At 36.4% G+C, this 23,501-nt stretch overlaps 2 protein-coding genes across 45 annotated transcripts in view; one reads left to right on the top strand and one right to left on the bottom strand.

Moving 5' to 3' along the window:
* Positions 1 to 22,118, bottom strand: part of MAP2 (microtubule associated protein 2) — a 278,235-nt gene extending 256,117 nt beyond the window's left edge. For 16 of the 44 annotated variants that reach the window (XM_082466891.1, XM_082466897.1, XM_082466899.1 and 13 more), the window contains exon 1: positions 21,880 to 22,116. The gene's annotated coding sequence lies outside the window, so the exon portion shown is untranslated. Of the gene's footprint in view, positions 1 to 10,913; positions 10,995 to 21,879 lie in introns of all 44 variants that reach the window. The other 28 variants (XM_082466928.1, XM_082466929.1, XM_082466884.1 and 25 more) reach the window with 11 other exon arrangements.
* LOC309663367 (uncharacterized protein) overlaps positions 21,882 to 23,501 on the top strand; it is a 102,030-nt gene continuing 100,410 nt past the window's right edge. Inside the window, exon 1 of the mRNA XM_082467361.1 lies at positions 21,882 to 23,207. Within this exon, the coding sequence (XP_082323487.1) occupies positions 21,944 to 22,528 (585 nt within the window). The 5' untranslated portion in view covers positions 21,882 to 21,943 and the 3' untranslated portion in view covers positions 22,529 to 23,207. The remainder of the gene's footprint in view (positions 23,208 to 23,501) is intronic.

The following is a 23,501-nucleotide window of genomic DNA, read 5'->3' as shown; positions in this document are numbered from 1 at the left end:
AGATAGCTCTGCCTCCTCATACATAACACTGACTGGCTCGATTTAATTGGAATGTACGTTTATACTTGACCTGAGAGTGCCCCATAAATGTAATTCAAGTCTTTTAATTACAAGATACTAATTAGTATTCCAAATATGTTCACTATATATTATTTAGGCATAAATTATTAATTTTCTTATTCACTGAGACTGAACATTATAATGAATCCTAGAGCAAAGACAAATATTGAATGCAAAAGTTATACAAATTTCATATTTTATTCCCCAAGAAAGACTTAAAGTTTAAAGACTTAAAGGTCCTAGTTCCCTTCACTGATGTGAAACAAATGCCCTAAACTTCTGATGGGTTTGCTGGTTTTAATGGTTAATCTTCTTGGTAAATCACTTATTGCCATTAAATTAAGTTAACCTAAGCAAAACAATATAGATTTCAAGCATACTAGCATCCTTGTTGACCTTATGAAATGCTAATATCATTGCCATTTAAGTTCTCCATCACAGCGAACTCTCACAAGAACCCACTGAGAAAGCAATTATCTAAGGTAAAGAAGCCTTTAGTTTACCCAGGGTTGGGTGTAAAAATGAAGTAACTGCTCTTTGAGAGTGGATGGAGAAGAGACTGGGAGCATAAGTCAAGAAGCATGAGGAAATTACTTGGTATACTTAAGTATTTGACCAAAGTTAACTCCCAGGATGGAAACTCAATGTAGTAGACAAGCACCTATTTAATCAATCAGCAGCAAAAGGTAAACAGAACCATAAACCAGCATTGTTCAGTTCAACAAATAATTACTGAGTGTGTAGTGTGTGCCAGGCCCTCTGCTAGGTACTGGCTTTACAATAATGAATATGATAGTTCCTTCCCTCAAGCATAAATATCCAGTAGGAGAGAAATACAAAAGCTGACCTGGTTTTGAAAGATGAAAAGCAATTAGTCATAGGGAAAAAATCTATAATGGGAAGGATAGAGCAAGTAATGTGTGGGGAGAACTATAATAGTTTGGTAGTTCTGAGGGAGGCCAAAAAGATAGGCAAGGAGTGGCTGAAAATAAGATGGAAGAGATAGCATGCTTATAGATTTGCATGGCTTTACTGGTCATGTTAAAAAGACACTGAAGGGAGGATTTTAAACAGAAGAGTGATCTGGTTAGACATACAGCTTAGAAAGATCACTTTGGTTCATCTAAAGACTGAATATAATGTGGAAAGATTGGAGGTAGGAAAATCAATAAGCTAACTGGAGAATCAATTCAGTAAGAGTAGAGTGGAAAAGAAGAAAACTTTGAAAGAAATTTATATTTTGGAAATACATTAGGAGTCTAGGATAACTTTTGGTTTCTGACTTGGAATAGGTCCATTACCTAAAACAGGGACTGTAAAAGGAATGTAGGATAGATGTTGAAATAAGTTTCGTTATGAACATGATGAGTTTCAGGTGCCTACAGAACACTGAGTAGAGCCACTTGGCAGGCAGTGGAGTATATGAGTCTGACTCTCAGAAAGAAGCCCAAACTGGAGATACCGATTAGAGAGTTGTCAGAATACAGGTGATTGTAAAGCTTTGAAAACAGAAGAAATCAACCAGTAAGAGTGATGGATCCAAACCAAACCAAACACTGTGTGTATGTGTGTGTGTGTGTGTGTGTGTGTGTGTGTACGTGTGTGTAGGTGATGATGGGGGGAGAGGGGAGATGCCAAAATTTAAGCTGGTAATTAAACATTTATTTGCTAATCAAACCCCTTACTATTTCAAGCATTAACTGAGACCTGGTCTTTAGCTGTTTCAACACTAAAGAAATTATTCATTAGCTCATATAAACTTTATGGTCATATGAAAGGCAAAGTCATGGATGAATGTTTCATAAAAATGTGTATAAAACCCCCCAGACCCCAAAATTTTAAAGTTCTATTATTCCTTCACTTCCGTAGTTTGTGTAAAACCCAATTATAAATCAATATATTTATAGTTTTCTTTCCTCATTGATATTTGATTTCTTCATTACGGAACCATGATGTCTGATTGACACCAAATACTAGGATTAGATCAGTTCAAATAAGCATATACCTATATGAGTTATGTGTAGCCCTTTGGACTTTTTCTGAAGTACTTAAATTTGTATAAAAATACAAATAAAAACTAATTTATTTGTGAAAATCCTTGGATTTGAAAGCTTTCATAGATTTTTGTTCTATGGTGAACATAAAAAATTTTGACCAAGCTCTTGCATAATCTTCCTATTTTGTTCCCATGTGGCACTGCCTATTGTATTCAAAGACCACTGTTTTGATTCATAAAACCACATGAATTGAAATGCAACTCATGCCAGCACTATAGTTCAATTTACAATCCTGCTATGGTACTAATGCAGTGACTTCCTCAGTTCTGTGCACGGTTATCTCGTCATTTGGATTCAGTCCCAGCAGAATACGAAGTTCCGTTCCTCTATTAATTCAACTGCCCAGAGTATTAGACAATCTATAGGTTGTGTCCACTTAGTTCCTTGTAAGTCACTTCCCTCCTAGCCTTTCAATTCATCTGTGACTTATGCATAGTAGAAAATCTCCCTGAACCCTTTTCTCACTGTGATTGCATTGGGCATTGTCTGAAAAGAATGGCTCTCATTATTCCCCTTTGATCAATTACATTTTAATTCTAGTTCCCAAACAGCTGGCCTCTGCTTTGAAAAATAGTACAACAAATCCTTTGGGCACACTGCCCTCTTCTTCCCTTCTTTTCCAAAGCACCATGCCTTCCAAAGGACTTACATTAGAAGTGGAAGACATTCTCAGAGAATTTAAGGGATATATGAAGATCATCTAGAGCTAACAAGAAATTTAAAGGATTTATGAGAAATGTTTTCTCCATAAGTCTGATGGATTGTTTTAAGACTTACTACACAAGGAATATCCATGGCATCATATATATTAGTGAATAAAACATTTTTGCCTGTCTATTGCAAAATAATTTTTTTCAAAAGCAATCCTTTTCTTTTTAAAATCCACACTTGCTATGAGAAGGGCAAATATCTGCCATGCGTGTAGAGTTGCATCCATCTTTTCCTAAAGCCTTGTCTTAGTCTCATCTTTCCAACAGCTCTGATTATTTGTATCACCCATTTTCGCACATAACCATATTATAACTTGGCTCTTATTTAAGGCTATCACATATATGTTTCCTCCCCTAAGTGCTTTAACAGGTAAATTAGTGATGTGATGTGGTAAGTGTTCATGTATACCCTGTTTAGTTATCCAAAGGATGTGAAAGTGCTGTCTTCCTCAACTCCAGAACAAGCTCCTGGAGGGTACGGATGCAGTCTTGTGTTTTTCTTCCTTCTGCTAACATGGTTCATCACAGTCAGGGGCTCATAACAGATTCTTAATAAACATTTGCTGAATATAAAGTAGATGCTCACAATGGATACCTGTGTTCCTCTGAAAGACACATAATTCCAACCTTCCTTTGTGACATTCAGTTTTCCTTAATAAAAAAACTTATCTGTCAGCATTCTAATCACTGAAACCTTTACTGGACAAATAGCTATTTAACATGACAAACTGATTTGTGCAAAAGTATGAAATTAATGCAATGTCCTTTCAATTAACCATAGAATGTGAAGCAGTCTTGGAGACAATTAGATTTATCCCCTCATTTTGTAGATTAGACAACTGAGGCCCAGAGAGTCAAATGACTTTCCCAAGGACTCAATAAGAGGGGAGAGTGCTAATGTTTAATATGGCTTAAAGAAAGGTAAAGATTGGGTGTTTTAGACATATGGAATTGGTTGATTTTTTTTTTTTCTTTTAAGAGAAAGAGACAGTGTTGATTCCTTCAAACCTTACCACCCCAAAAAAGAGTGATTATTTCCTTTTTGGTATAGTACTAAACAGGCTGTGTTAAACTTTTTGGGGTTCTAAACTAATTTCTCTAAAACCATTCATTGATTCAAAAATATTTATTGATCACTCCCTTAATCCACATAATTTTCTGGACAGTAGGGATATCTTGCACTGTGCAAGCAAGCAAATAAAATTATATAGTGACTAAGGTCTCATATTCTCTACCTTAAAAATGAGATTATTGAAGTTTTCAAAGATATTTAAAAAGTGACCTACTCTATGAAAATGTACACAGCCTACATACAATGATCTAGATGGATAAATCTAAACACAATATAACAAATAGTGTTTAATTCATCGTGATAAAATCACTGTGTATACTATAACATACAATAAAATAAATAAGGGTCTGTAAGATATTACTTTCATTTACATCTCCTTCCAAATAAATTCAGTGCATTGCCCATGTCTATTCATGTTGTTTATCCCAGTATCAACTAGTGGGATGACTTAACATTGATTTAAAATTTCATGAATGCTTAGCTTTATGCCCCTTAGTCCAAGAATGGCTGATATGACCCATAGGTGTTAGACATCTCTTATGTATGGTAAATCTGTCCACATTGCCTTTTTCATTGGAGTTACAATTGTGGCATGTAGATCATTTTGTTAATTTTGTTACTTCCTGAGGAACAATACATCCTGGTTCTAAAAGACAGCCTTAATTTGACTTCCAGGTTCTTAGATCTAAAACAAACAAAACAGAACAAAACACAAAAAACTTGAGAGATGTTTTGGAACTTTCCTCATTTTAAAGATAATGAAACAAGGGCCAACGAGGTTGTAGTTTGGTTTGGACTTACATTTTTTTTTTGGTACTTCCTTTAGGAGTCCATGCAAAGACAGTTGCCCTTTGTAAATCTCACACACACACACACACCATCTTGCTCAAAGGATTAAAAGTATTAATAAATGTGGACCTTAGCAATCACGAGTAGTTGTGGAACTAAGTAATTAAGTATGTGTAGTCTCATAAACGACAAAACAGAGCATCAATGTGGACTCACAGAAATAACAGAGCAAAGCAAAGCTGGAGTTACACAAAGTATTGCCATATGCTTCCCCTCTCTGTTCTCTATTTTATCCTCTCTATCCTCAAAAATGGAGAAGAAACTTTTATAGACCTTCGGTGATGAGTCATCATAATGTCTGTGTACAATTTCAAATGTTTAACTTTCCAATTTTATTAAGTTAAGTGATGACAGAATAAAAGTCAGTAAATTATATTTAAGTATAAAATAAAATGAAATGAAATTTTTATTAGAGTTGCATAGATTTTTTCCAATATGGGGTCCATTTTTATTCTATTTTTAGGTTATATTATAACTAACTATATAACACAGTTATCCCAAATTTGAAGTACTGTTTGTATGTTAACTATATCTTGTGCTGTGGATACATGTACCCCTAGATTTTATGAAGATGGTATGTAATAGTAAATCTGACCACCAAAGAGCTGTGTCATTTTAAGGTTAGTTTTCACTCCATCTGGAGGACTCCAACCTGAGTTCAGAAACGGCCTGATTAAGTGCCACTCTGTCTAAGTCAACAGCAGGAACATTTTTCACACACGTCTTGGCCTAAACCAGGGCTCCTCGGCTCACTGGTGGGAGCAGATTCTCCACATACATAACCTTCTCTACAGATCTAAGAACCTCTGAGGGGCATAATAATTTGGGGAAGGCAACTGCAGTTGTTCACTATCTTTTCCTCATTCTCTTTCCAGAAAAAGGATTCTGAATAAATTCAGTAGAATTACTCAAACAATAAACTATTGATATATTTTATCACAAGATATAAAGTCAGTTATTTCATTTGTTACAAAAATCTCCAGTGGTTGCTCCCACGTTTTTGATATGTCTTGTGATGTGAAAAATAACCCCACATAATACAGAGGCCTTAAGCAATTTTCACCTTGAAATAGTTATTTTAAAATAAAATGGATGTTCTCAAGGTTAAATATGCATACTCCATTTACATCCTTCTTTACAGACTGTCTCCATTTACATCTGATATATACAATAAAATGTAATTTTTTTTTAGCATGAGAAATTCAAATCGAATTTGCTTTAGGAAAATATGATGCCACTTTTTCATTATGACTAACTTAATACTATTTAACCTAACCCTCTTGCTAATGTTAGAGATACTTTGTATATTTCACTAACAATGAAATTAGAACAGTATCACACCTATTATGATCCCTATAAATATGCCTAGGCCATGATATTTTTTAAACCTGGCTCTAACTATATCCATGGCCCATCACTCACCGTTCTATGTTCCAGTCTAACTGAAATGCAACTTCTTATAATTTCTAATTCTCTGTGATGCTAAACCACAGAAAACTATTACAGTGAAACAATCTAAACACAAGTATACTGATAAAGTGGAACAAACCTCTAACTAATACCAGGGGCTTTCTAATTTATCCTTTTCTTATACGGTATTCTTCTCTCTCTTTTTCTTAACTTTTAAAGAAGAATATTGTCATTTCCCATGACACTTCCCTGATTATGTCTAAGAATCATTTTTAAGTCACATCTAATTGATAATATATTTTTCAGGTGAATGGTCACATGAAGAGCTCTCTTGACCACTATACCATTTCCAGAAGAGTCAAACAAATACATTTCACTATTAATTGAACAGGACAGTCAAAATTAGACCAATTATTTAATTCCAATGTATTAAAAAGACCTATTATTAAAAATAAAAGGCAACAGTATCATTTCACATGATGAGTATTTAAAACAAAACAAAAAAAAGTCAAAACTCATTACTTATACCATGAGTCCAAGATTTCACTTTGAAGTGAGAAATCTCATGTAGCATTCTGTAGAGAAAGAACAGTATTTAAATATCTGATTTCTAATCCCTAGAATATTTCCGTGTTCATGCATTCATAAAAGAGAGAATATATTTGAAACTCAAAATGGATTAAAGACCTAAGTGTAAGGGCAGACACTATCAAACTCTTAGAGGAAAACATAGGCAGAACACTCTATGACATACATCACAGCAAGATTCTTTTTGACCCAGCTCCCAGAGAAATGGAAATAAGAACACAAATAAACAAATGGGACCTAATGAAACTTAAAAGCTTTTGCACAGCAAAGGAAACCATAAACAAGACCAAAAGACAACCATCAGAATGGGAGAAAATATTTGCAAATGAAGCAACTGACAAAGGATTAATCTCCAAGATTTACAAGCAGCTCATGCAGCTCAATAACAAAAAAACGAACAACCCAATCCAAAAATGGGCCGAAGACCTAAATAGACATTTCTCCAAAGAAGATATACAGATGGCCTACAGACACATGAAAGAATGCTCAACATCATTAATCATTAGAGAAATGCAAATCAAAACTACAATGAGATATCATCTCACGCCGGTCAGAATGGCCATCATCAAAAAATCTAGAAACAATAAATGCTGGAGAGGGTGTGGAGAAAAGGGAACACTCTTGCACTGTTGGTGGGAATGTAAATTGATACAGCCACTATGGAGAACAGTATGGAGGTTCCTTAAAAAACTACAAATAGAACTACCATACGACCCAGCAATCCCAATATTGGGCATATACCCTGAGAAAACCATAGGTCAAAAAGAGTCATGTACCAAAATGTTCATTGCAGCTCTATTTACAATAGCCAGGACATGGAAGCAACCTAAATGTCCATCGACAGATGAATGGATAAAGAAGATGTGGCACATATATACAATGGAATATTACTCAGCCATAAAAAGAAATGAAATGGAGGTATTTGTAATGAGGTGGATGGAGTTAGAGTCTGTCATACAGAGTGACGTAAGTCAGAAAGAGAAAAACAAATACAGTATGCTAACACATATATACGGAATCTAAGGGAAAAAAAAAAAAAAAAAAGGCCACGAAGAACCTAGTGGCAAGACGGGAATAAAGACACAGACCTACTAGAGAATGGACTTGAGGATATGGGGAGGGGGTGGGGTGAGATGTGACAGGGTAAGAGAGTGTCATGGACATATATACACTACCAAATGTAAAATAGATAACTAGTGGGAAGCAGCCGCATAGCACAGGGAGATCAGCTCGGTGCTTTGTGACCATCTAGAGGGGTGGGATGGGGAGGGTGGGAGGGAGGGAGATGCAAGAGGGAAGAGAAATGGGAACATATTGTATATGTATAACTGATTCACTTTGTTATAAAGCAGAAGCTAACACACCATTGTAAGGCAATTATACTTCAATAAAGATGTTAAAAAAAAAAAAAAAAAAGAGAGAATATATTTGGATCTTAGTAGCTTCCTACCAGGACTACTGAGGTCCTGGGGGTTGAAAAATGGTTTGAAAAGCATTTGTGGTAAAACAAACACAGCAAAAGGTTTAGCAGCAACAATCCCATTTTTTTAAAGTATGAGGGTAACAGATCTAATAGTTGCTCTGCAATAGCATATTCACACAAAAGTCACAGGTTATTTTTGAGAAAATGATTTCAGTTGTGGAAACTGAATAACACGAGCAATGCAATCTGTCCTAATTGAATAGCAAACATGATTGAAATGCCATGTCACCTTTACTCCTGGAAAGGAAGAACTCTGGTCAAAGACTTTAATTGTAAGTGGATCTCTGATGAAAATATAGAATGTAGCTTTATTTATACCTTACACCTTGTTCTAAAAAGGATTTAAAAAAATTACAAATGGAAATCTAAGAAAGTAAAGCATGAAATAGTTAGCATGTGAAATGTATACTTTAGGTTCTGCCCAGTTACTTGAAGTAGGACACAACTTTATTCTGAGGTTATTAGAGGCCAAGGAAAAAACAGAAACACAATTAGTGTCCATATGATAAAACCAAGCCAGTGGTTTAAGACAAAGTCAAGTAGTTTTTAACACGCTCTGACTTGAAAGAAACCTAAAGATTCCATGGGTCTTCATAAAGAGAAATATATAACTATTGTCCTTACATAGTCTTTATGTATTTGTGACCTCTTAAAAGTATGGTTATTATAATTTTAAAGACATTTTCTAGATTCACGTTCAACCAAGACAGTATATGTCAGGTGGTGCCAAACTACAATCCACTGCTCAATGGACCTGTCATGTGTTTTTATAAATAAAGCTTTACTGGAATACTGCAATACCCATTTGTTTACATATTGTTTATGGCTGCTTTCTTGCTACAACAGCAGAGCTAAGCAATTTCAACAGAGACTATATATGGCCCACAAAGCCTGAAAATTTTTCTGTCTGACCCTTTACAGAATAGCTTGCTAACCCTGACATTTGATATTATTTATAAAAACATTTTTAGAATGCAACTATTTAAAATCAGAAATAAATATCTAACAAAAATGTTTGTAATCTTTTGCAAGAAAATCTGTTTACTTAATTTTAGACACTCATACCATTGATTTTCAATAATTGTTTACTAAAGTAATTTGTGTAGTCACATAGTTCATTTCCAATATGGCCTAGAAATCAGAGGAGTTGAATTGAAATTTGTCCTTATTTCTTTGCTTTGTCTTCCAAGGCCAATGTCTTTTTAAAAATACATATTTTGCATGCACATGACATAACCCCAATAGGAGAGCATACTATTCACTGACTACAGTTCTACATGGCTTCTAACTCTTTGGGGCTATTTCAAGCCTGTATTTCTGAAATTTTTGACACTGGCATTCCTCACCCCATCTTTATCAGTGTCACCACCTCCATTCTTTGGTATTGATATTTTCTTAGCTGTTTGTGAAAATGTCTGCAACCATAGCTCCCAAACAAGTCCCTTAGTCTCTGCCTCTAAATAGGTTGATGTCTCTATGCCACACCATATGTAGAAATTCTAGACCTGCCACTACATCCTCTCAAATTTTTCTTGCTAATCTTAAAACATCACACTCCTTACCCTCCTCCCCAAGTCAAAATCCTTCACTGACTCCAATGGCCTTATGATAAAACCAAAATCCCAAGTAAGCCTGGTATTTAAGGACCTCTACAAATCCAAGACCACCTACCCATCTTACTCTTCTCCAAAAGGAATCCCCCACTGCAGGCAATACGGTTTACCTTGCTCTTTGTCACCTCAGTGTCTTTGCTTTTGCTATTATCCTACCTGGGTGCTTTCCAAACCAAGCCACTTATGCAGCACCACTCCACATCCTGCTTCCCACATGAAATCTTTAGCTTCTGCACATGGTGATATACTTCCCTCCTCTAGATTTGTATAGCACTTACAAGACATGCTATTCTTTACCATTTACCTTATTGTGCATTATATTCTTTTTAATATTAGTTTTATGTCTTGTGTCTCTAGCGAGTGGCAACTAGAGGAGAACAACATGCTGTATATTTTACATCCCATAGCATAAGCATGGTTGTACATATAGAAGAAAATCAATCACTTTCTTGTTTTTCTTAAAGCCTTTCATCAGTTCTTCGAAATAACAGTTTATATTTGATATTTAGTGATATCTCAATATTAAAAGGCCTACATTTAAATAAAATTCCAAGAATGCTATTTAGAGTTTAATATATATTTGAATTATTTGTTGGTTTGTTATTCATATATTTAATATTTAACTTGAGTAATTGCAAGTCTGGGAGATAGATATATCATTCTACCTAACTGTTCCACATTAAAGCAATTTACATCATATAATTAATTAATCCTAAAAACAAAACAAAGTGGAAGTCAAGAAAAGAAGCTTGAAGAAAAATCAACAGTAATTCAATTCTTCATTATAAAATAAAAATACTACTTTCTCCTAAATTATGTGATATTTTGAAAATGCCCTATAAATAATATTACATGAAAGAATAAAAAAATTAATAGTTTTGTTTTCTATTGAGGAAATGCCTAGGAAAAAAGTAAACAGCCTTGAATTATGCCAAAAGTACAATCAATCAAAAGTCTGGCAAACTGTGTTTAATGCTAAGTTCAGTAGAGCATTATACTAGGTCTACAAATATTTGAAAAGTACATTTAAGTATTTTAGCATAAGCAATATACATGAAGAGGTAAACTAACCATTAATCTCAAAGGTGATTCAAGATCATCATGAAATTGGATCAGCTCACTTACTGAATTTCAGGACATTTAGGCCATTACCTGTAAAAAGCAAAATATGTGTAACTCCGTTATTTAATTCATTTATAAATTTCAGTACCATATTGGTTGTTGCTTGGCACCTGGCCTTGTTTATAACTAAAGCTGCTGTGGGGAAATAGCCAAAGAACACATTCATATTGACACTGGAGTGATTTTTGTGACTACTTTCCTCAAACATGGATTTATAATTTTCTGTTTAGATTTTTTTAAAAACTTAGTTTCAGGTACAAAAAAGCTGCAGGGGTTAAAATCACTTACATATGTAATTCTCCAATATCTCAAGAAAATGACACAATTTGGGTTGCCCATGTTTAGAGCATTTTATATCAACAAAAATCTAATCTTATCTCTATCACTGATTTCTAATTTTCTAAATGATTTCTCTCTTGTGATTTAATGCATTAGTGATGTTAACAAATATATCTACAGAGATTTAGAAGACATAATTAATCTTTGAAAGCTCTTATGAGATTCTCAAAAAAAATTTTGCTTCTACTACCTTAAAAATTAGAACGTACTGCCAATTAAATAAAAGTCAACCCCCCTTATCATGGTCAAGAGAACCTTGTGGCCTGCTATCTGCCTTCTGCCCTGATTTCCTCTCCCATCACCCTCTACCACGTTCATCAGACTCCAGGGCCACTGGCTTTGTATTTGTTTCTCAAATATTCCAGGCTTCTTCCTGCTTTAAGGCTATTGATTTTTCTGTTCCCTCTGCTTGAAAACTTTTCCCCCAGATATTCATATGCCTGGCTACTTCTCATTACTCATGTCTCCAAGAACAGCCTATGCCATCCCAGACAAGCTCTATTATGTGTTCTTGTTTTCTATTTCTTGCAGCATTTTTTTTGTGTCTGTAATTTGGTTTACATGTTAATTTCTATCTCCCACTACTAGAATATTATCTCCATGAGGGCAGGAATTTGTGTGGTTTGTCCCAATATCCTATATATTCAAAAAAGTTCCTCCTGTATATTAGGGATCTAATAACCATTTGGTAAATAAATAAATGATTATGGACCATGATATTAGAAGTACTTTGGGCACACCAGCGTGATATTTAAGTGGAAGAAAAATAAAGAGTATCTATTTGCCCTGTAGTGTTTACGTTTAAAATTTTGTGACATGAATTTTTCTTTTATAAATTTTCTCCTATTTAAAAATTTAAAAATCTGCAAGACAAAAGCTATGTTTCTTTCTTTTTTTAACTTTTTGTTTCATCCAAAAGAATACCTGTGCAACATTTTTTACATTTCAGAGAGTTTGGCAGTTTAAGAAAGATTATAGGGTATCATTTTTCAAGTATGGAGATGAATAATATCCTTGTTGCACACACTAACTTTTCATGAGCAATTATACAAATATGTATTGTCTGTAAAATACCACATATAGATTATACATAATACAAAAGTTAAAATTAAAAAACGAATTATTCCCAAGAACATCATTTACTAAAAAATATTATTATTATTTTTAACATCTTTACTGGGGTATAATTGCTTTACAATGGTGTATTAGTTTCTGCTCTATAACAAAGTGAATTAGCTGTACATATACATATATCGCCATATCTCCTCCCTCTTGTGTCTCCCTCCCATCCTCCCTATCCCACCCCTCTAGGTGGTCACAAAGCACCAAGCTGATCTCCCTGTGCTATGCAGCTGCTTCCCACTAGCTACCTATTTTACATTTGGTAGTGTATATATGCCCATGCCACTCTCTCACTTAGTCCCAGCTTACCCTTCCCCCTCCCTGTGTCCTCAAGTCTATTCTCTACGGCGGCGTCTTTATTCCTGTCCTGCCCCTAGGTTCTTCGGAACCATTTTTTTTTTTTTTTTAGATTCCATATATATGTGTTAGCATACGGTATTTGTTTTTCTCTTTCTGACTTACTTCACTCTGTATGACAGACTCTAGGTCCATCCACCTCACTACAAATAACTCAGTTTTTACTCTTTATGGATCATTTAGATTTTCAGACTATCAAATTCAATAAACCACATCTAAGAAGAAAAGCATAAAATATCTTATTTTAAAAGATGTGCCTTCATAGGTATACATTCGTGATGTGCAATTAAGATGGCTTTTTCCTATATTTATGGCTCAAAATAAAGATACTTCAGGAGAAGCCAATATGTATAGCCCATCCTTTCTCAAATGTTCATGGAAAATATTTTAAGGAATTGTTCCAGCTACTCAGTGATAAAACGGTAACTCCAATTCTGATTAATGACTAAGTACATTCATTTAGAGAATTAGGACATACTATATGACATTCTTTAACAGAAGGATGACATTAGAATTCCTTCACTCCCTAGATAGTGGTATACAGTTTCAGTTTTCAGTGACTAGGAGTATACTTCTCTTTAAATATTTAAGCATGCTTTCTGCTTAATTTCTTTCCTCCAAGATGCTCTTCATGCCTTTCATGTATTTGTCAGCTTAAGACTCTATAATGCCTAAGCAGTGTGGGTACGGGTGAAGCTCTGCTGAACACAGTAACCATGGAAACAACTAATTCTTATTTAATTTGCTGTCTCCTTGGATGAAGCAAAGAAACAAGAGGACTGGAACACTGGAGGCAGAGAAACAGGAAGACATACGAGAGTAGAAAAGTTAAGAGGGAAACAGACACAGAGGCCACAGCCTTTCTAGCTCACTTCCTTTTAGCTAAAAATGTTAAAGTTGCAGAGACACAAAAGGAAAGCTATTTTTGAGAAAATTTCATAGTGTTATAGGTCATAAAAAAGTTTCAACCTGGCTATTTTTGTTGGATTCCCCTTGAACACAGAGCCAAGTTTAAACACAAACTCAATCAATCTGGAGGCATCAGTACGGATATTTCAAGTTCAGAGGAAAGCTCCTTGGCTTTTTAAGTACCTTGAGTCTGGGCACACAACCCCAGAGAGTTTAAACTTCTGTCCTAAGAGATCCAAACCACAAGAATGAACCTGGTGCAGCAGCCCTGTCAGTGTTTCCTGGACCGGGTTTAGCCTCACCACGTTCCGCAGTGGAGCTGGCATGGGGCTGGATGGAATGGCCTGAGTCCCTCCCTCTTTTATATTCATGTGAAAGTCACAGTTGAGTCACAAAGTGGGGCAGGTATGACTGCCAGATCACCCCACCCTTAGGTCAGAGAACAAAAATATAACCAGAATTGGAAGCAGAGAGTCCGAGTGAGATGGTTCTTTACTGGCATCCCCTTACCAGGCTGCGTTTGACCTGAATAACTAAATCTTAGGCCCGGTTCCACTACTCAGAACCTCAGGAAAGTCACTTAACCACTCCCTGTCCCAGTTTACTTATATGTACATCAGAGGTTCACACCATTTGCTCCTAAGGGTCCCTCTTCCTCTCCAAACATCTAAGTCATATATAATTAGCAAGTCTTAAGAACTGATGTCCCTTCTGTCACAGGGCAGAGGCACAGAACAATAGACTTTGTTTCCAGATGTATAAGCACACAGTCCTTCTAGGCCACCAATTATTAGGGTTACAAAAAGCTACTGTTACACGGACTATAAATATATTAGGAAGGAAAAGGAAAAGATTTCATTAATAAGTTTACTCATTTCAATATCAGTTTTTTAATGGAAAACTTTGGATTCTTATCACAAAACTTGATGGTAGTCTTTGGGAAGAGGCTGAAATAGGGCAGTGAGACTGTCCAAGATTGTACCAAGTTGTCATAATTTACAATTTTGATATGGACCACCCTCACTTAATGTGGTATTTTTCAAAATAAAACAAAAAAACCCCAAATAATGGAACTAGTGATTGGTCTGAAAGTGATAAGAACATTAAAAAAACCCCCACAAAACCTCAGTTTCACCAAAGACCACTTAATGGTCTATAATAATTTTCATCATGTAATCTATGAATGAGGCAAGCTTTAGTTTGAGGCACAATGGCCAAACCCATTAAAATAAACCCTAGATCATACTCACTTGGTTGTTTTATAAGAGATTTAGCTTCCAATAGGATGCTCAGTGCTTTCTTAATGCTTTCTTAGCAGCAAAATTTCTAATGTTCCTGGCTTCTGCTGTTTAAATGAAGATAAACTGCATTTTCCATGCAATAGCAGTGCCACCTGCACTTCTTAAAAGATAAATTTAAGGGACCAGTATTTCAATTCAGGACATCTGATCAACATGGAGATGCTTTGATTTTGAGCACAAGATTTAGCTGTATCATTTGATTTTAATAATGGGCAGTGAAATTTGGACTATATCTCTCCAAACAGAAAAATATAGTAATTGTTTGAAATTCATCTGATTTGATTTCGTTAATGAATAATTATGTCATTGTTTGTCCTATAAAATTTTATTTACTACCAAATATTCTCATATGCATCAAAGCATCAAAGTATAATTTTAAATTTTCTATAAATCAACTGATTATATAACAATTTATCTCAACTATAGAAAATGGCATAAACATAAGGCTAACTCTGTGATTATTACACACATACACAGCGCCGCCCCCCCCCCCAACAAATACCACCATGCTAGCCCTTTGTGAAACACAAGGTAGACACATTTGGTGGACTAATAAGTTGTTACAGGTGTTATAACTCCATATTCTTGTCCACTGAGCAAAGAAATTGTATGCTACAGATTGCAGATTTTTGTTTGAACAATATAAGTATGTGTAGTAAATTACAGAATCAGATCTTTTCCTAGCTATATTAGATGACATTAACATAAAAAGAATGCATAACTGAATCCTAAAAACTTTTTATTTGCTTGTTTGTTTTCAAAGTGGGCCAAAGGAATGTGGTCTCATAAACACCAGAAAAACAGGCAGCATATTGTTTAAAATATTGTTCTGCTCAAAAATGTATACTCTAAAGGAAAGACTAAATTACAATTTTGAGAGGCACAATACCCAAATAAAATAATACAGTTTCAAAGCTGAGCATTATTTAATTGTGCTGCTTTCTAGCCAATAAAATTAGAAAACATTTTCTCATACCAATTTATTATATAATTTCACTGCTGTCCATTAACAACATAATACAGTATGTTGCAATTGTTACAACATGGCCAACTATAAATCCATTAATACCTAAAGTAATGTGATATAAAAGGTTCATATTGGCATGATTATTCTATCTCAAACTAAAAGAGCTTGTTTGTATATTTACTTATAAGTTAGCTTTAAATATAAGAGAGCTAGATATTTAAGCAACGAAATATACTCATGGATATTCAAGTACTGTGTTTTATGATCATTTTGAGATGGATTCAAGATGGCTAATGCTGATGCTGTACAAAGCAATGTAACTAGGAATATTTCATTTAAAATTAAATTAATGTAGTTCAACTTAGGTGAACATCAGTGTAGTTAGCTAGCATAAAACGAAGACAGTGGATTGCCTGACACATAATGACTTTACCAATCAATTTCAATTTTAAAAAACAGTCAAACCATTTTATTTGATATCAGGTTAATAAAATAACAAAATACAGTTGGCCAATCAAATTTTTCATTTTGAAAGCAATAAGTTGTACAGGTGTACCATATTTTTCTTTTTTTAACTAATTTGAAGAAGGCTGGAAAGGACACAATTGGGATAAGCAATTGTCTGTAAGATAAGGGAGTCTGAGTCAACTTGGGTACAAATAATGGGAAGAAACAAGGAAGTAACTTTTCTTCCTGGTTCAGAAAGGCCTTCTAGAGGAAGGAAGCATGATCAAAGACTGGTATACAAGGAAAAGATTGTTCAATGCTAGAGAATATAAAAGTCAAGATCAAAGAAGGGGCCAAGATAGGGATGGAGCCCTGAAAAGGAGGAGAAATTGGCATAAAACCGCATGTTAAATGAGAAATATAGATATAATAGAAAATAAACTGCAAGAAAAATAGCAGGCTATATTTGCATTTTCTAATGATCAGTGATTTTTTTTTTGCCAGTACAAATTGAAAGGAAGGAGCAAAGGAAGAAAAGGAGAAAGGAAGGAAGGGAAAGACAGTGAGAGAGAAGAAAGGAAGAAAAGAAGAAAGCAGGAGGAAAGTTAAGTTGTGTGATCTTAGTTAAATTATTTTCTCTAAAAGGCCTATTAACATAACAAAAAGCAAAACATAAGAGTTGTCCCCTCTGGTGTATATTAATGAAAATCAAATTGTTTAAAACTTTCTTTAAAATCCACAATATAAATTTAACAACTGACTGAAAAAGGAAATCCTGAGCTCTGTCTTAACTTCCACAGAATTTCACTGAAACGTCTATGTAAAACGTATCACAGTTAAAAAGTATCACCACTCAAAGAGTTTACCTCTCTTGAACAGGAAAGACTAAGTTCAAAGATTACATTCACAGTGTTTCTCATAAAAAGTCAACTAATTGTGTTCATATTGTTTTAAAAATTTTAATTCACTATAGAATTGCTTCCAAAAAGCACCCTGTATAAATTTTACAAGAAAACACCTATGGCCTTAGTTCAAAGTAATGACAGGGGAGGGATTCAAAGAAAATATTATGTTGAGGTAGAAAAACAAAACAGATTTTTTCCCTCTTCACCCACTTAGACAAAGGCTCATCTCCAGCCTAAAGGGAATATAGCTGAGAATTTGCTTTCGTTCCTCATCTCCCTCTGCCCCCACCTATTCACCCAAACTTTCTCACAGACCCTCTCCCATGATTTTGGCCCTTCGTGTGCCACTTCTTACTTTGTAGTTCTTTAACTGCTTTGGTGCCTGGAATCAATTCCTGGGACTGATAATTTCTTGAGACACCAAAAGTTGCTTAGAATAATCTGAATTGAGATTTTCATGTGCTGTCCAGCATTTAATGATCTGACCTTCTACAGCTGATTCAGCTGACTGGCTGAAGCATTTGAGATACTTAGTACTTCCACTGTGTGTCAGAAATGTTATATTTACAATTCCCTAGTTTATATATACAAATATTTATATAATTATATAGAGAGAATACATATATGGAAAAAGAAGGATATACAGGGTGTACATTAGGACATTTACATAACTGATACATAAAAGCTTGTCTTTGAGGTGTTGGGACATTACCCTGCCCAAGTGCAGTCCCTCGCACTTATGTATCATACCTGAAACACAATAGCTGCTCATTTAAATGTTACTTCTTAGTTATTCCCCATTACAAAAGAAACAAATCCCTCTAACTTTATTTGTAAGTTTCCTTTTTTTTTTTATATATCTTTATTGGAGTATAATTGCTTTACATAAGTTTCTTAAAGTCAGGAGCCCTGTAGTATTTTTTGTGTCTCTATACATAGTCCCCAGTACAATATCCTACATCCAATAGAAACTTAAGAGATACATAATAAAATAAATAAATAAATCAGAATAAATACTCTCCTAAATGAAAAGTTAAGGCTAAATTTGTATTGAGAGTAACAGTATTGAAGACAAAATGCCTAGAGAAGACTAACATTCAAATATGAGATTTTAAAGAATGGAATGAAAAGAGAGGGAAAAAAAATCAGTGAAATGATCAAAATACTGCTCACACATAAGAAGGTCTAGATTGAGCAGATCATCAAGGCAATGGCATTAAGAAAGGCATAGGGAGAACTAAAGTAGAAAAAGAACAGACATATCTGAGAGAATCAGATATGACTCAAAGAGCGTAACAGCATCTTTACCTGATGTTTCAGAGACATAAGAGTTTATGACTGTTCCAGAATGTTATCTTTGGATAACTTTTACTAATGCATTACTAATAACTTACTTAAATGACTACTTTTAGCATTAAGGGATATGGTATTGACCTGGGGGTGGTGTTATCACCCACTGTAACTGTTATTTCAGATTCTTTATCTTAATCTGTCAAGAGGAAATTAAGCATTGAAAGGAATTCATTAACCAAAGTGATCAACTGGAATACTAAAATCCCCAAGTTGGTTTCATATGGTCAGTCTTATGGGGACATCAATGAATATTTTAAGTATCCACATATTGTCATGTATACATCTAAGCAAACGTTGTAACTATTTCATTTTAAAATCCAACAGTGCAACTCCATTTTTCAAAAGCGTAACAATCCAGTCTGTTATCTAGTTGCTAGTAAAATTCCACAAAAAAAATGGGTGTCATAAGAAAACATGCAAAAATACACCAACAAGCATTTTTCTTCCTTCTCCCTCCTGATGTTTAGAAAATTTGCAAATCGATTTAAGCCAAAAGTGGTAAAGGAATGAAATTATTCCTTCGGGTATGCTGTGCCAAGTTTCATTTCTGGTTGCAATACTTATGACCAAGTTCAAGATCCTTGAAAAGAAATCCATAAAAGAGAAAATATCCCTTTAACCTCAGCAGAGCAACACAGTAGAGGCTGCTATGGGAGGAGAAAGGCTTCTGCCTTGAGATGGGTGTGCTCCTGGTGTTTGGTTTCCACTGAGAGGATGCCTGCTCTCTCAATGAATCTGAAGTAGCTACTAGGATGAGGTAATGGCTGTGCCAGTTTCACTGGGTCATGCTCTCTCAGCACATTTTTTCTCCTTTTCCTCCCTGAGAAGGTGCTGTAAACAAGTCATCCTGGGAGAGTTGCTACAGAGAATTAACAAATCCTAAATTTGAAATTCCTGAGAACACTGGCTCTACTTTTGATAGTCTAGACATAACTAGAAGCTGAAAGCAGCATTGACAGAGTCACAAAGAAACAGGTTACTTGATGGGGGCGAGGGAAATGAAAAGAGGAGGGAAACAAAGAAAATGAAAATTCATGTATATAAAATACTATTTTTTTAAAAAAAAGGAAGCTCAATTTTTAAATTGCTTAGATCTCCAGATGTATGTTAAGCAAATTTCTGCTTATGGGTAAAATAAAAACAACAACAAAAAGAATTCTGGAAATTAAATAACATTATAGCATATTGTGAAATACTAAAATTAAATAAAGCACGGACAGATAAACAGCATGTACCACTGATCCTAAAGGCACAATAGCTCTATCACATGCAAATCGTGATTCCAGATGTAAACCTACGATAACCAGATAAAATTACCAGGAAAGCAACGTAAAATCACACACACAAGCATGCACAGGCATATGGTGGTACACACCACATACATACACACGCAAATATAACACTTTTTAGTGAAAGACAAAAACGCCTTTCACCTTTCCTTGAAAAGGAAATGCTTTTGTGCATGAAGAGGGGGTGACTGAAATGCCCATGATTTTTTACAGATTCATAAAGATTTCTACCAAAATATGTAGACACCAATTGCTCAGTTAAATGGGTGTTTTGAGTCACATTCAAGTGAAAGGCTATAATCTTCCTCCTGGGCATTCTCAAGAGCTTTTATTTATTTAATCTATTTTCATTGCCAAAAAAATTATAATTGCCCACAGTGAAATGACAGGGTTACAGAGCTATGCTTTATACTAGGCTGGTACCTGCAGCTCAAGCATGGGACATTTTGCATAATGTGGCTCACATAAAAGGCTTTGTTCTCCATCGCCTCACTGAGGCTGCAAACCTCAATTTCAGTTAGCAGTCATTTCCTCTCCCAGACCGATCATTTTAAAATAAATTATATTTTTAACATTTAAGTTAGTACCTTACCGATATTCATTAATCCTTTCGCCTCACATCCAAAATTATATACCACCCAACAACATATATTTATTTGTTTTGCTCTACAAATTTCATTCACACCATAATCCCAAACCTTCAAGGATAAATATTTAAAGATTCGTCTTTAAGTATCCACTCCCTTTTGCAACATTAGGTATATAGTGTATTATATATGCAAATGTGTTTATGTGTGTGTGTGTGTATGTGGTGTGTACCACCATACCCCTGTGCATGCTTGTGTGTGTGAGCTCATTTAAACAAAAACCCTTCACATCGAGTCAGTTTTAAAGGGTCTATGTGCTGGAAGCATTATGCTAAGGGCTTACAGCTGATGGCACACAGCAATTGTTACAAACGGGCTTGTTGCTAATAAAGCTTTTTTTATTTTCTGACAAAATCTTGAAACCCTGATGCTAGGCAGTAATAACATCCATTTCCAGTTTTCGAGGATTTTTTTTCTGACCCCATGCGTTTTACTACCCCCTCCCCCCTACATACACCCAAACACACACAGGAGCCCCACTCCTGGCTCCTCTCACACACTCCTTTAAATTTCCATCCTTAAACAAAAGACGAGGTTGGGGAAGGAAGGCATCCAGCACTGCAGCCCCCAAAGCACCTTTTAAGAAGAAAAAGAAAATAGATGCACTGTATATGCTGCTTCCCACCCCCATCGTTTAAAAAGAGACTACGTGGACGCTCAGGCTCACCCAGACTCATTTTTTCGTGTCCCGCCCTCCAACAAGACCAGACATTAATTTTTCATTTTCCTAAAATTATAAATATTCATCAATCTTGCTCTTCCAAGCTGTTTCTGGGAGAATTACAGGGAAAATGATGTCAACTTGACAAGGCTTCTCTAACTTACTCATTCGTCAGTGTGCAGTTCTCTGCAGTTAGATGGACAAAACAAACAAACAAAAAACAAACAAACAAAAAACCCCAGAAAACAAAATACCTCTATCTCGAAATTCTTTCACAAGTATATCTCTCAAGACAGATATCCTAACCCGACGTAAATTCCCGGGCGTTTCAAAGTGGTACTTACCGAGGTCACACACCCTTCTACAAATCTAGAGCCCAGGTAGCAGCCCTGGTCCCCTGCTGCGTAGTAGTGACACCTAGAGAGGCCGGGCCTGAAGCTTCCGCCAGCTGGAAGACTGGACAGCTCGGCCAACCTGTGCCTGCTTCCAAGGCACAGAGGACGAGACAACCCCTCCCCATTCCCATTCCTCTCCTGGGCTCCTTCTCCTCCCTCTACGCGGTGGGCGAGGCAGGAGAAAGACAAGCACCCTATACAGAGGTGGGGACGGCTCTCTTACCTGGGCGCAGAAACTGGATGCACCCGCGGTCGTCGCTGCCACCGTTCAGGGACCTGAGGACCTAATGTCCTCCGGAGAAGGAGCAGAGCGGGGGACGGGGCAGGGGAAGAAGGAGAAAGAAAAGAAAGAAGCGGAGGGGAAGAAAAGAAAGAGAGGAGGAGGATGCTGTCGCCGCGGCGCCCGAGAGCCCGCGCAGCCGGAGCGCCCGGCCCAGTCTGAGCGTCGCCCTGGCCGCCGGCTCCCCGCGCGGCCGCCCCGCCCCCTGCAGGCCCCGCCTCCCTCCCCCCCACAAGCCCCGCCCGATCGGCGGCCGGGTCGGCGGCGGGGGAGGGGCGGGGGCGAGCACAGCCGCAGTGTCCCGGAGGGGAGCGCGACCGCCCCGCCTTTCGCCGCTGCCAGCCAGCCGCCAGGCGGGAACCGCGCGGGTGGCAGCCTCAGCGCGCCGGCCAAACCCGGGCCACCTTGGGCCTGGGACCATGGGGCCCTCTTTAGAGAATCCCTCCACCCTCACCGCCCACCTCCGCCACCAGAAGCTGTGCGAGACCAGCATCCTCGGGACAGAGGGACCCAGCGAACCTTCTTTTCTGACGTCCTTGGTAAACTCAGGGGAGTGTCAGCTTTAGTCTCTCAAGGAGGAGTTCCCCCATAGACGCCCCTCCTTTCCCTGCTCCATCTCTGTGAGATGGGGGTTCCGGTTACCCCCCAGTGGCGAGGGCTCACAGGCCTTGCCTCTGCAAACCTCCGGACAGTTGCTTCCAGAAAAGACAGGAAAATTGGGACGAGCATGAGGACAGAGAACAACGCTTGTCAATACTAAAGGAACAATGGTTGAGGGTTTAGAGAATTATTGGACCTCTTCCGTCACTAATCAAATTTGTTCATTCATTTATTCGTTCAACAAATGTGTATTAAATCTGCTATATGTCAGGCACTGTTCTAGGCACTATGGAAACATCAGTGAATAAAACAGGACGCCCCTCCCCCCCAAAAATCCCTGCCTTCTTGGATATTACATTCTAGGTACCCAGGTGTATGATCCAGAGTCAATTCATTTCATCTAAATCTCATGTATGACTGTGTCAAATGAGGATTTAAAAATGTCATCCCTACCCCATGGCATATTTAATATGAAGATATAATTAGATAATGAATAAGAAGAGTCTGTGAAGAATATGAAGCACAGAAAACGTTGACCTTGAAATGTCACCATTTAAAAGAATTACCTCTTAAATACTTTTGAAAGAGATGTGCCCAACTGAGAAAACAGATGATTGTTTACCATGGAATCTTCATAATCATAGAACATCACTTCATTGTAAGCAAGACAGGTAAGATGCAACTTAGAATTGTTTCAAGCTCTATATGGAGTACTAACAAGGTGTTTTTGAGGTTACCAAGATAATGGGGTATGGTCTGTGCAGTTTCAACAGTAGCTATAATTTGGTTTTGTCACTTAAATTATCCATAGAATCATAAAACCATAGAACATTAGAGTTGATTTCTCAGACATTTGGTCCAATTCCCTCAATTTTCAGATTGAAACAGAGACCTAATGATGGGACACTGTAAAGATTAGAAACCATAACAGAACAAAGTCTGAAACCCTGGTCTCCAAAATCATA

This window comes from Balaenoptera physalus, assembly GCF_965194825.1.
Source record: "Balaenoptera physalus genome assembly, chromosome: 6".
NCBI lineage: Eukaryota > Metazoa > Chordata > Mammalia > Artiodactyla > Balaenopteridae > Balaenoptera > Balaenoptera physalus.
The sequence above is the reverse complement of the archived record's forward strand: the minus strand, read 5'-3'. Positions and strand labels throughout refer to the sequence as shown.